This window comes from Castor canadensis, chromosome 7 (genome assembly GCF_047511655.1).
Source record: "Castor canadensis chromosome 7, mCasCan1.hap1v2, whole genome shotgun sequence".
NCBI lineage: Eukaryota > Metazoa > Chordata > Mammalia > Rodentia > Castoridae > Castor > Castor canadensis.
Window position 1 is genome coordinate 145,387,380 of NC_133392.1, and position 13,757 is coordinate 145,401,136.

Genomic DNA, 13,757 nt, shown 5'->3' on the forward strand with positions numbered 1-13,757 from the left:
GGGCACGTGACAGGGTTGGCCTAGCTGGTGATGAGAAGACCCAGGCACATGGCATCAGGCCCAGTTCTGGCACAGACTGGCAACTGGCCCTGGAAAGTCTGTCTTCTGCTCTGTGTGGAAGGAGGAGGCCCTGCTCCAAGAATCTGATGTTCAGCTGTCAACGGGGCAGCAAAAGAGGGCTTGTCACCTTGAAACTGGGTTGAATTCCAGTTGCTGTATGACTCTGGGCAAGTCACTTTACCTCTCTGATCCTCCAGAGTCCATGATAACAATGCAGTAACAATGTAATGTGGCACATGGTATTTTCAAAGCACTTTCCCCTGAACTGGTTTAGGCTGGCGTTATGCCCCTGTTTTTCAGAGGACACTGAAGCATGGAGAAGTACAGTGGCTGAGTCCAAAGACACAGCTTTTCAAAGATAGCACTCAGGGTCTCCCCCTTACCCACGAAGCTTCCTTTCAGCCCAGATATCTTCATGCACAGAGGGGACCTGAGTTTCCCACACAGCCCAGTGGTCTTGTGCGAATGCCTCCATGTCTTTTTCAGATGCACCCTTGAGGACTCAGCCACCTACATGGTGAAGGTAAAGAACGCCTACGGCCAGGCCTCGTCCTTCGCCAAAGTCCTCGTCCGCAGTAAGTCCCACAGTCCCCAACAGACTGGACTGGGCACAGCAAGCCCCGATGAGGATGTGGATCTGTAATCAGGCTCGAGACCCTCTCTCAGAGGTGTTGAGCTGAGATTGGGACCGGGGCAGCCAAACAGACTCTTACTTCCATGGGAGCTTGGGAATGAGTGAGTCCCCTTCCTCAAATTGCTATGGGCACTAGGGCCAGCTTGGTGGGCTGATGGCATAAGACATGGTGAGACCGGAGCTTCACCCCCAGGGGTTGGTGGCAAGAGGAGAGGGAAGGGGATGGTCTTTCCTGAGCTCCTGCTATGCACCAAGTTCATCCACAGTGCCTCACTCCAACCTGAGCTGGGCTTGAACTCACCTGTCTACAGGGTCATCACAGATATGTACCCCTCCTATACCTTTAGGTGAACTGAGTAGACAAATTAGAAGAAGGGGACTTTCCTACAAGTGGACACGGGCCACAAAACAGACGGGAGCCGGGCACCATTGGTTCATGCCTGTAGTCCTAGCTACTCAAGAGGCAGAGATCAGGAGGATCATGGCTCGAAGCCAGCCCAGGCAAATAGTTCTTGAGACTCCATCTCGAAAAATCCCATCACAAAAAAGGACTGGTATAGTGGTTCATCTGCCCAGCTGGTCTCATCCTGGCTCAGCCCAACTGACTGTGTGAGCCTGGGCAGGCCGCACCGTGTCTCTGAGCTGCTGCTTCCTCACCTCTTCAAGAGGGGTCCTGTTACACTCCTCAGATATTCACGCTGATTAAATGAGATGGTGCAGATGAGGCTGGGCAAGCAGCATGCACCTCAGAGAGGTCACCCTTTTCTGTGACCAGAACAAAGTGCTGCTCGGGGGCCCAGGAAATGTGACCTCTCTCTCTTTCTTTCTGTCACACACACACACACACACACACACATTCCCAAGCCAGCTGTCCTGGGCAGTGGACAGGCTGGGGTCCAGCCCCACCCTCTCCTCCTCCCATGGACCATATTAAACTGTCCTTTCCAGTCCTCACCACCCTCTGTCCTGTTCCCCAAATAGCTCTTGGGAGGCAGCTGTCCCACTGCCAGGCCAGGCTCTCAGTGTGGAAATTTGAGCTGCCGCATAGACTGTGCTCAGAGTCAAGCCTAAGGTCAGACATCAGGCTGCATCTCTCTATCCAGCCAGCCTTCCCCTCCCTTCATCCTGACCCTACCCTTCCTCCATCAAAGCCAGCAACTAGGCCACTGATCAGCCTCCAGCTGACCCCCTGCTGAGGGTACCCCTCAGTACCACTTCCCTCTCTGCTTCCTCATCTCCATGGTGACTGAAGGAGTCAGTGTGAAAGGCCCTGGGCCAGGAGGCAGGAACCCTGTGTTCTAATGCTGAGATTCCCACTGGCTCCCTGTGCCACCTGGGGTGGCCTCCTGTTCCCTCAGGACCTCGCTCAACAAGAGTCTCTCCAGGGACCAGGGTCTTGTCATAGCTCAGGCTACTAGACTCTGCCTCAGTTTCCTCATCTGTATGAGAGGAAAACATGTCACTGACCAGCAGGGCCACTGTGCACTATCCAAGCTAACATATGGCATATGGTAAGCACTCCGTGTGTGACAGCTGCTCTTACCCCTGTCTGGGAGTCATGTCCATCTCATTCAGAAGCTTCCAGTCACCTCCATGAGCACCAACCCCTTCTGCAATCCCAGGGTCTCTGACTGGCCTCGACCTTTGTGAAGACAGTGTATGATCCTGGCAGCAAGTTGGGACTAAGGAGGGAAACCAGCATTTATTGAGCACCTACTGTGTGTGTCCAACTCTGGCTGAGGGCTTTATCCATGGGAGATCACTCATTTATAATCCACCACTATTAGGTAGAAATCACTTGTCCTCATTTTGCTGATGAAGAAACTGAGACACAGAGGGGTAAAGGAACTTTTCTTAGAGACACAGCAGAAGCCACTTGAAACTACACCCAAGGCCCATGCCCCCCAAATCTAGCAGGAGTGTGGGGTTTGAGCCCTCTCCAACTACATTTGCTTTGGGTTTTCAGCTTACCTGGGGAAGGAGGCTGGCTTTGATTCAGAGATCTTTAAAAGTAAGTGAACTTGGGGGAGGGATGGGACCCGAGGTGGGGGTGGGGCACCTGGGATCCTGTGTAGCAGTCTATGACTTCCCCATAGTCCTTTTCAGAATAGAGCTGTCCACTGCCCACAAAGGGCTGTCCACTTAGGAATGCCATTCACAAACTGCTAACACCTGCAGGCTGACACCAAAATGGCCCTGGTCCTGAGTGTCCTCAAACCAAAGCTGAGCTAGAAAGGCAAAGCTGAAGGACAATGCAGGTGGCCTCTGAATATTGGCCCTGGACAAGGCCCTTCTCCCTCTCAGGATCAGGACCCCCTTTCTTTGTCAATACCCTTTGGGGAATTATGACTCCTACCCCAGAGGAATGGAGACTCCCTAGGAGGGTCCACACTCCTATCTAGGCCCCAGGCCAGGCTGGATCTCAGACGACTCTGTCCCTGCCCCAGGAGCCATGTTTGGTCCCAGTGTGGAATTCACGTCGGTGCTGAAGCCAGTCTTTGCCCGTGAGAAGGAGCCCTTCTCCCTGTCCTGCTTGCTCTCAGAAGACGTGCTAGATCCTGAGCAGAACATCCAGTGGTTCCGAGACGGTGAGGACCCAGTCCCGGTCCCTGACCTTCAGAGGTACCCTACTTTGTAGTTGACTGAGGGCCAGAGAGTTGGGGAGCCAGAGAGGCTCCTGGGACCCTCCCACCCCACAGGAGAGACTCAGCTATGCCCCTCCCCCCACCAATGGTGGAGAGGCAGAGGAGGAGCACACCTAAGTGGGGTCACCAGCCATTCACTGGGCTCCAGGGCCAGGGTGGGGGTGGTAGAAAGCAACATGAACTCAGGAAGACGTCCGTCAGAGTGGGGAGGAGGATGTCATCAGCATGATTGTAGCCTCTGCCCACGGAGCGTCTGCTCAGGTGGTCACGGTCAGGCTTAGTGTTCTGCATGCGTCACTACCACTACCCATTGGAGGCAACAGGACCAGCAGCCAAGTCCATGGGACCAGAGGCCAAAGGCCAGGAGGCAGGACAGCTCACAAGTGGTGGAACAGGCTGTGCGGCTTGCACAGGGCTTTTTGGGGTCAGTATGTAGGCAGGCAGGGCACAGGGTTAATACCTGCCCAGAGGCCTTTGGGGGTGTCACAGGAAAGGGCTGGAATAGTCTGTTCAGCTAAGGCAGGAAGAGGTGGTCCAGCAAGGGAAGAGAGGGACAGCTGCTCCTGTCCCATACATGACTGGGCCTGCAGCCAAAGGACAAGGAACACAGCTCCCCCAGCCTCCCTCCCCCTGCTTTGAGCCCAGGGTGGTCACACCTGCTAGGGGCAGGCAGAGGCATGGGAGGCCAAAAGGAGCCCTGAGAAACAGCTGCAGGACTGGAGATCCTCAACCTGTAGATCTTCTAGAACAGAGTGCTGACAGGAGGGAGGAGCCTCCATGGGGACAGAGAGAAAGGGCAGACCCAGGGTGATCCAAGGCAAAGCCCAGCCTGAACCCCTCAGTGCCTTTCTGAGTCCTCATCACCTCACTGAGGTCCCACCCAAGGGACCCCAGTCTCTCTGTTAACCCCTCAGCCAGCCCTCCAACATTCTCACTGAGAGACCCTCAACTCTGTTAGCAAGGTGCCACCCCAACAAAACCCACTTCCTTCACTAAACTCCTAACTCCTATCCACCCAGCCCCTAAGCCCCTTCCCTAAGCCCTCCACCTACTATGAACCCCCAGACCCATTCAGGGCACTATCTCTCTTCCTCAATGAACAGGGGATTCCTCACCTCTCCAACCATTTCCCTGAACCCTTGCTCCATCCTTAAGCATTCTGCTCCCAGCTTTCTCTAAGGAGAGTTCAGCTGTCACCTTGGAGAAGCCCAGGAAGTCCCCCCAACCCCAGCCCACCTGAGGTGAGCCAGAGCTGAGCCTCAGATGGTGGCCACACCAGTCCCCTCTGCCTGGCCAGAACCTCCAGAGCCCCCAAGCTTCTACAGGCTCCCAGGTGAGACCAGGAGCTCCCAGGAGCTCACATTGAACTCCCTTTCCTCTTCAGGCCGGCTACTGAGGTCCTCAGCACTTCGGCAGATCCTCTATGCAGACTTCCAGGCGTCCCTGAAGGTGTCCTGTGCCTACAAGGAGGATGAGGGGCTCTACACAGTGCGAGTATCCTCCCCTTTTGGGCCCCAGGAACAGAGCGCCTATGTGTTTGTGAGAGGTAAGGGGTACAGTGGGGACAGGGTGGGCTGCTGGACCCAGAGACCAGGGCTCTGCCTTGACTTGCTATGGTCTTGACTAAGTCTCTTGCACTCTCGAGACCTCAGTTCCTCTGCTATAAAATGAGAGTGTGGGATTTCGAGTCTCTTCAAGGATCTCCGTAGCATCCTATGACCCTCCAAAATGACATGGGCCAAGGGGCAGCCTTGGTAGAGACTGGGGAGGGGGAACAACACAGAGTTGGATGCTTCTGGTCACTGGTTGAGTTCTGCCTCCTGGTCTTTGAACCCCATCTGTGTCCAAATCCTGGCCTGGTCCTTTCACTAGCTGGGTGACCTTGGGCACATCTCGCTACCTCTGTGAGACTCAGTTTTCCCATCTACAAAGTGGAGGTTGCCCTGGGGCTCAAAGATGAGTTAAGCTAACTCTTCAGGTGCTTGGTGTAAAAAGGATCCCTAATAATGGAACCACTGCCGCCTCCCCAGATGCTGCTGTTGGGGGTGGAGTGTGAGGCCACTATTCAGACCTTAATCCTCAAAGTCAAAATTGAGGACCATGTGAAAAGGATATTGGGCAGAAGTTACCAAAGGGCCACAGGTTGAGGAAGACTCTCTCACACACGCACGCACACCCTGGGTTTCAGACGCTGCAGCTGAGAAGCCGGGAGCTCCAGGCTCCCCACTCAACGTCCAGTGCCTGGATGTGAATAGGGACTGCCTTGTCCTGACTTGGGTCCCACCCAGCGACAACCGGGGCAGCCCCATCATCAGCTACTCCATCGAGCAGTGAGTCGCGCTCTGAGGGGCAGAGCCCCTTGGGGTAGAATTCTGCCTGGTTGTGAGTATAGGAGGGTCAGCCACAGGGAAAAGGAGGGCCATGACTGGCCTGTGGGATGCTCATCCTGCTTCTCGGAACAGGGCAGGAGGTTGATGGCGTGGTATAATTTAGGGGTATCCATGCCTCCAGATCTGTCACATTGATGCCTGGAATTCTGGCACAAAAACAGTAACAGCCTACAACCCACACACATGTAAACTTGTTGGCTATCCCCCTATGTCAGACCCGGAGGGGGCGGCACACTGAGGGAGAGGAGGACGGGATGAGGACCCCAGCTGGGGAGAAAACCTAACTGGACCAGGCTGGTGACCACTGTGTGTATCGGGGGCTGCACAAAGTCCTCTTCATCTCTCTGAGGGTGATGCTCCATTGTGGAGTGACAGTAATCACACCTGACTCATGGGGCTGTCAGGAGAGAGGGAGCAGGCATGGCCCAGCCCCAGGGACAGCAAGCTCCAAGGGAGGCACTGGCCATTCATGACATGGAAGATGGTGAGCAGGCTTTCACATGGGACAGGAGGGTTTTAATTGGCAGAGAGCCACCGGGCAGCCTGTAATCCAGGTCAGGAGGAATGGCCATGTTAGAGACTCAAACTGGGAAGGTGTGAGGCATGGGCAGAGCTGAAAGCGGAACCTGTCTCCTGCAGGTGCCAGGGTGATTCCGAGGAATGGGTGCCCTGCCATGAAGCCCCTGGGGGGACCTGTCGGTGCCCAATCCAAGGCCTCATTGAAGGCCAGAGCTATCGGTTCAGAGTGAGAGCTATCAACAGGGCAGGCAGCAGCCTCCCCTCCAAGGCCTCAGAAGTGGTTGTCATGGGCGACCATGATGCAGTCCGGAGGAAGACAGGTGAGTACAGAGGCCCCAAAGGGATAACCTAGAGCACCACCAATCAGGGCATAGTCAGCACTACCTCACACAGGAAACAAGTGGCACAGCCCCCATTCTAAGCGGGACATAAGGCCTAGCCCTCAGGAAGCCCTAATGATGAAAGAGTCACAGTTTAATCCTTAGGAACCCCTAGTCTGCTGGAGGAGACACAGTCCTGTCCTTTGGCACCGTCCCCTGATTTGGAAGGCAAAGGTAGTCTAATGGAAGAAACCAGACCTATCCTTAGGCGATACCAGTCAGAGGGAGGACCACAGATGCCCTCAGCCTGATGGAAGAGGCCATCCTGCCCTCAGGGGGGAGTGTGGGAACAGCCCTCTCAGCCCTTAGTAATCACCCTGACTTGGGTGGATCCCCAGCTCTGTCAGGCCCATTAACTCTGTTCTCTCCTCTGTCCCACCTGCCCCAAGAGACAGAGCAGCAGGGCTCCATTTTGACCTCTGAGAAAGCTTGCTCAGAGAGCATGTGCCGGAGACCACACAGTGAGGACACCAGGCCAGGACGAGTTAGGCAGGATACAGAGTGGTGCCAGCCCTGACTGACTCTGTGGTCTGTCCCCCTCCTAGAGATCCCCTTTGACCTGGGCAGCAAGATCACAGTCAGCATGGACGATTTTGAAGGTACATGTGACCATCTCAAACATTGCCTTCCATGACAGCTCCTTTAAAGTCCTGGAACTCTGGGACGTGGGCCTGCAAAGCACAGAAGCATCCGTGTTCAGTGTGCAGGGGGTGAGGGTTCGGGAGGGTCCTGTAAGAGGGGTCTGACTTTGCCCCTCATGGAACAGGTGACCTGTAGGGAAAAGTCTTGGGCTGGTATCGGAGGGACCTAAGCTCTCGCACCAGCTCTGTCTGGCCTTGCTGGGAGACCTGGAGCAAGTCCCTGCATCTCTCTGGGCCCAAGTTCCCTCTCCTGTGGAATGTGAGGCTGAGATTAGGGGTCTCTGAGGACCCACCCATCTATACCCTGGACGACTCTGGTTCCAGATGTTGTGACCATCCCTTCGCCCCCGACCAACGTCCATGCCAGTGAGATCCGAGAGGCCTATGTGGTTCTGAGCTGGGAGGAGCCGAGCCCCAGGGGCAAAGCCCCCTTGACGTATTCCCTGGAGAAGGTATGAGACCCCCCAGGCCAGTCCCAGAGTAGTCTGAGAAACAGACACATTTGTGAGACCCAGGGTGTGGGAATTGCAGGGCACTGAGAAATCCAGACACTACCCTGGGGGCCTCAGAGATCAAAACTGTATTTATTACCTGCCTGGAAGGGCCTGAGCACAGCCACCCCCAGACAGGGGCGGGGGAGGCGTTGAGTTAAAGACAGTTACAAACACGAAAGTCCAAGAAAGAATAAAATTCAAAAGGGAATGGGTGAACTGAGTAAAACCAGGAAATTATCAAGCATGCCAAACTCAGCAAACCGGCCAAACCCAAAGAAGAACAATGGCAAAAGGAAAGAACAAGTGACACCAGAATTAACCTGGAAAAAACTAATATAACTATAGGAAACAGTCAAATTAAAGTAATACCAGCTCTGTAGAATGACTTTGGTAGTATCACTTCTTCACTACCAGGATTTGAACACTACCAAAGTCACTGGGCCAATCTTAACACCCATGCTGTCTCCTACTCTGCCATGAACCCACTCCACACGAGCGCTCCATCTCCATCACGACCCCCTGCCCCACGCTGTCCCAGTGAGGACCTCATTCTAGTGCTGGACATGCCCCACGTCCCTAGCTGGTGGGCACCAGCTTCACTCCCTCCCAATATGGCCTGCCAAGGAGTACTGTATCCAGTGTGTGACCAATGTCATGACCTGAGGTACCCAGGAAACAGCGGGTCTTACTGCACCTCTTAATTCTAAGTAAGTAACAGGGCTGTCAGGACTGAATGTCGCCACAGAAGGCCGTTTAATCCATCCCCCAATGTCCACTCAGCGAGATCCGAGAGGCCTAGTGATTCTGAGCTGGCCGAGTTCGAAGTATTCTCTTAAGCGTCTTCTGCAATCCAGGCTTGGTAGACATGAGTTGATTTAGCTGATTTGAAATTAAGTGATAGTTTTGCTTCACGTTTTACTGACCCAGCTTGTTTGTCTTGCCTCCTCACACCACATGTTCCCAAGACCAAGAACAGCTCTGGCAGGCAGAAGGAACAAAAGAATGAATGTGAATAAATTTTCACAGCCCCTGCCAGGTGGAGTTTATTTTCCCCATCAACAAGGAAACTCAGGTTCAAAGACTTTTTGGTAACCTGCCCAGAAGTCCTTCATGTAATAGCAGGATGATACGGTATTTAATCTCAGGTGTGACTGGCTTTAAACCAGCTCACGTGCCACAGCATCAGAGCCCCGAAGGAGAAAGACATAAAGTAGCAAGGCCTGCTGAGATTTTAGGCATGACCAGAAACAGCTCCCCTGCAGGCGAGTTCTGAGGAAAAACCAAAAGGAAATGAGGGGCCATTCAGGAGATTTCTGGGGGAGGAACATTCCAGGCAGCCCTAACTCTGTGGGATCTGTAAGCGCAAAGGCCCAGAGGTGGGGCCTGGGCCATCAGGAGGCACACACAGGGATATGATGGCGGACAAAGGGGAAGGGACCATGGCCAGATAGGTAGCAGATCATGGGAACACTGAGGGAGATGAGGCCTTGGAAGGGTTCCGAGCTAACGGGCCTGACCTGGCTTGTGCTGTGAAGGATCCCTCTGGTAGTCATTCGCAAAAGACTGGAAAGGGTTAAAGGTAGAACCTGGGAGGCCAGTGAGGAGACAACTCAAGTAATTCAGGTGACACATGATGCTGGCCTACGTCAGGGTTATGGTGACAGTATGAGTTGGTAGGTCATGGTTGGACTCTGGAGATATTTGGAAGGTACAGCCAATTGGATTTGTTGACAGAGCATATTTGGAGAGGAAGAGCCAAGGATGGCTTCAGGGTTTTGGGGTGCTATAAACTCCATGTGGGCTGCCCAGGTGTGGGGAGTCCCAGAGTTAGGGCTGGGCGTGCTGCAGGTGAAGGGTGCAGCAGGCATCCAGGTGAGAGGTCAAGGAAGCAGATGGACCAGAGCTCAGGTGATCAGGGGTGCCTGGGTTGGGGAGAGATGGTCATGGGAACGCATGGGATAAGGGCTGCACAGCAGTCACTTAACCAAAGCCCGTTGCTCTTGCAGTCAGTCATAGGCAGTGGCACCTGGGAGGCCATCAGCTCAGAAACTCCCGTGAAGTCCCCGAGATTCGCCCTTCTGGACCTGGAGAAAGGGAAGTCGTATGTCTTCAGAGTGCGAGCCATGAACCAGTATGGCATGAGTGATCCCTCAGAGCCCAGCGAGCCCATCGCCCTGAGGGGCAAGCCAGGTGCCTCACAATGCTGTGGTGTGGGTAGGAGGCAGGCCAGGCTGTCGGCACCCAGGGCACAGGACCCACGGCTGTGGGAAAGGAGCCAGGTCCACCTCCCCTCCTGACCCCTCCGCCAGTCGTGAAGTCTCAGGCATGGGAATCCTGACATATGGGGAATCATTTCTCCACGCAGCAGGCTCAGGGAGGCATGCATGTTTTTCCCAGGTCAGCAATTCACAGGTGACATATCCCAATGGTCCAGCACAAAAGCTGAGTGCGAGCAAGTGTCTCTCAGTTCTAAAGGACTCAGACCCCCCCTAAATAAATCAGGAGTGGGCCTTCTAGCAGGCAGGAGGCTTTCCAGGCAGGACACCTTGTTAATTACAGTACCACCCATCCAACACAGGTGCGGTGGCTACAGGTGCCATCTGGGGACGATTTCAAAGTCCTGGATTTGCTCTGCTTCAGCAATTTATATGTGTGTGTATATATACATAAATTATATGTTTATGTATGTGAATACATGTATATACATGGCAGGTGTGAATGGATTGGTGGGTAATTAGAGTTTTTCTTTAATTCTGGTCGGGTTAACACTTGACTTTGATTTGGGGCCTTGCCAGTAAATGATTTGTGGTTGGATGTGAGCAATGTCCAGACCAGCCTCAGGGCAAGGCTCTGGTACAATTCAGAAAAAGGAGAGGAGTGGAGGGAAAAATAAAAAGGCATTTCTTTGTGTTATGAAAGTAGATTTATTGTATGGAAATAAGGGGGGAAACCAGAAAAGGCTAAAGAGGGAAATGAGGAAGAGAGGGAGGGAGAGAAGGAGAAAGACCTCCCCCCCCATACCCATGATTCCTTTCACAGGGATCACACAGTGAGCCAGCTAGATTTGGTGACTTGAGAGAGAGAGAGAGGGTTTGTGTGGATTAATGGACAAAGGCTTTAGTGTGAGGAGGCAGAGCTGCACAGAGGTCAGAGGAAAGAGGACTTTTAGGACAGGGGAGCCTCCAGCATCCTTCTGGACCAGGGCAGACCCAAAGCCCCCAGCAGGTCTAGAATCCACTGTCTCCCCCAACTGTTCCTCATCTCCAGCCGATTCTGATAAGAATCCTAACACAGTGTTGTCTCTCTGGCCACGTTTCTATTTTTCAGCTACTCTCCCTCCTCCGGCTCAAGTTCAAGCTTTCCGAGACACGCAGACCTCTGTGTCCCTGGCCTGGGAGCCTGTGGATGGCGGCACAGAGCTCCTGGGTTATTATATCTACTCCCGGGAGACAGGTTCATCCGAGTGGCAAACAGTGAACAACAAACCCATCCAGGGGACTAAGTAAGTCTGTCTCTACTCAGCCACCAGCCCTGGTGGGGCATCGGTACTAATGAATGAAACCCACCAAGTCACAGGGCGTACCCTGGGCCAGACCCCTTCTAAGTTCTCTCCTTTATCAGGTCCTCCAGCTCTCACTGCCATCCTGAGTTCAGGACAATTATTTCTGTCATCATTTTGCAGATGGCACACCGAGGCAGGGAGAGGTTTAAGTAACTTACCACACTCCCATGACTTCTAATTAGAGGCATTGGGACTTGAACCCAGGTGGTCTCTGTTTTGACAATTGCTGAGGGTACATTGTTTGCAGGAGTCCAGAGATAGAGGTGACCATGGGCCGACAGGAGCCCCTGGCAGAGCAGGATTTGCTATGGGAAAACGCAGATAAGGAAGAAGGGAAAGCAAGGTCCACAATTTGGGTTTTACCAAGAAAGGACAGGATAAGAAAGGTAATTTCAACGGGCTTGGTGGTACCTGCCTATAATCCCAGCTACTTGAGAGACCAAGGCGGAAGGACTGCACATTCAATTAGAAAAGCTAATGGGACCCTGTCTCAAAAAGAAAACACAAACAAAAGGGCTGGGATCATGGTTCAAGTGGCAGTGTGCTTACCTAGCGTGTGTGAGGCCCCCAGGACTACCAAAACTAACGAACTAAATAAATAACAAGACAACTTCCTCTAAGTCAGGGTGTCCTTGTACATCTCTGGACAGTCCCTTTGGGGGAGTCTTTAAAAGAACTTCGTGTTTTTGAATCACAGCGTAAGTGCAGATAATAACAGGCTTCTTTCCCAAGGTCAAGAAAGTCCTGAAGATATGCTGAGTAGTGTTGAGTCAGGGTGGGCTGCCTTGGTCTTAGATTGGCACCTTTTTGGCATAGTTGGACTTTGACAGTGATCTCTAGAACAGCAGACATCCTTTAACACCCTAAGAACGTCCTCCATGTGACATTCCAGGCTTCACTGTGGGACATATTTTTAGGGAAGAACTAGCCCAGAACCCTCCAATCCTATTGCACAAGTTTGCTCTAGAAGGTTTAGAAAGTTGCAGGCCACTGGAACCTCACTAAAAGCCACGTTTCTCTCTCTCAGGTTCACAGTTCCTGGGCTGAGAACAGGAAAGGAGTATGAGTTTTGTGTCCGGTCAGTCAGTGAGGCCGGGGTGGGTGAGAGCTCGGCCCCCACTGAGCCCATCAGAGTCAAACAGGCTCTGGGTGAGTCAAGGGCAGTCCAATTCATGATTTCCCAAAGGCGGTTTGGACTGGGTGGGACCAGGGCTCAGACGCCACATCTTGAAAGGACCAATTCCAGTACCAATGGGATGGAAGCCCTGTGAGGGGAACTGGAGCTGGCCTGACCACCTTTCCCTCTAGGGAGGAAGTAACAATGGCCCGGGACCATGGAAGGCCTGGTTCTGATCAGCACTGGGGGTGGGGAGGACCAGGTGCCCTCCAGAGGGGCAGCTGCTGCTGGCTCAGGCAGGTCCTACAGAGCAACATGGGCACTCACCAGGGATGTCCCCCCTTGGCCCAGTTGCATGGCCAGCCCCATGGAGCAGCTGTGTTCATGTCCTCCCCCTGCCCTGCATAGCCACCCCATCGGCCCCATATGACTTTGCCCTTCTGCACTGCGGGAAAAATGAAATGGTCATTGGGTGGAAGCCTCCCAGGCGTCGCGGAGGTGGCAAAATCCTGGGCTACTTTCTGGACCAGCGTGATTCCGAGGAGCTGGACTGGCACCCGGTCAGCCAGCAGCCTGTCCCAAGTCAGCTCTGCAAGGTGAGGCTGGAGTGTGGCTGAGGGGGGGAGGCAGGAAGAACTGATAGAGGCTCAGGGACTGAGGGAGGCCTTAAGTTCCCTGACGTCCACTGCCCAGCTAAGTTCAAGTGTAGAGTATTTAAACAGCCCTGCTTAAAGCTCCCCCTCTATGGCACTTCCCCTTTGCTTCCCCAGCCCCTGCCTCCTTCACAGCCTGTCCTTTGCCCCCCATCAGGTCAGCAATCTTCATGAAGGCCACTTCTATGAGTTCCGGGCCCGAGCTGTAAACTGGGCAGGGGTCGGTGAGCTGTCGGCACCCAGCAACCTGTTTGAGTGCAAGGAGTGGACGATGCCCCAGCCAGGTGAGGGGCCTGGAGGACTGTCGTCCAGCACCTGCCTCGCTGCCCACGAGGAAGAAACTGCCACACCCCATGAGCAGTCAGGCTTTTTCTGTTGGCCCCAGACCCCAGACCCCGACCCATCCACACACTGGCCTGTAGTCCTTGATGCAGATTGTCCTAGGCCTGACTTGGAGACCCCTGACCAGCCATCACCTGGGCTCCAGCACAAACTGTCCCGCTACTTGACACTCGACCTGAGTTCCAGTTCTGGCCATAGACCCACTGTGACCCCTAAGGCCGCAGTACCCGGGTGACTCTGTCTGCCCAACCCTTTCCCAGTTTACCAAAGTCCCACATCCCAGGAACCCTTGTGGCCCTGGACAATGTGGACTGCTGGCT

At 53.8% G+C, this 13,757-nt stretch overlaps 1 protein-coding gene across 1 annotated transcript in view; it reads left to right on the forward strand.

Annotated features, from left to right (window-relative positions):
- The window catches only part of Myom3 (myomesin 3), a 43,974-nt gene that overhangs the window by 11,061 nt on the left and 19,156 nt on the right, over positions 1-13,757 (forward strand). The window contains exons 7-19 of the mRNA XM_020155813.2: positions 547-635; positions 2,661-2,705; positions 3,142-3,282; positions 4,724-4,885; positions 5,528-5,669; positions 6,369-6,568; positions 7,174-7,227; positions 7,594-7,721; positions 9,770-9,953; positions 11,091-11,265; positions 12,353-12,474; positions 12,851-13,038; positions 13,253-13,379. Coding sequence (XP_020011402.2) covers positions 547-635; positions 2,661-2,705; positions 3,142-3,282; positions 4,724-4,885; positions 5,528-5,669; positions 6,369-6,568; positions 7,174-7,227; positions 7,594-7,721; positions 9,770-9,953; positions 11,091-11,265; positions 12,353-12,474; positions 12,851-13,038; positions 13,253-13,379 — 1,757 coding nt within the window. The remainder of the gene's footprint in view (positions 1-546; positions 636-2,660; positions 2,706-3,141; positions 3,283-4,723; positions 4,886-5,527; positions 5,670-6,368; positions 6,569-7,173; positions 7,228-7,593; positions 7,722-9,769; positions 9,954-11,090; positions 11,266-12,352; positions 12,475-12,850; positions 13,039-13,252; positions 13,380-13,757) is intronic.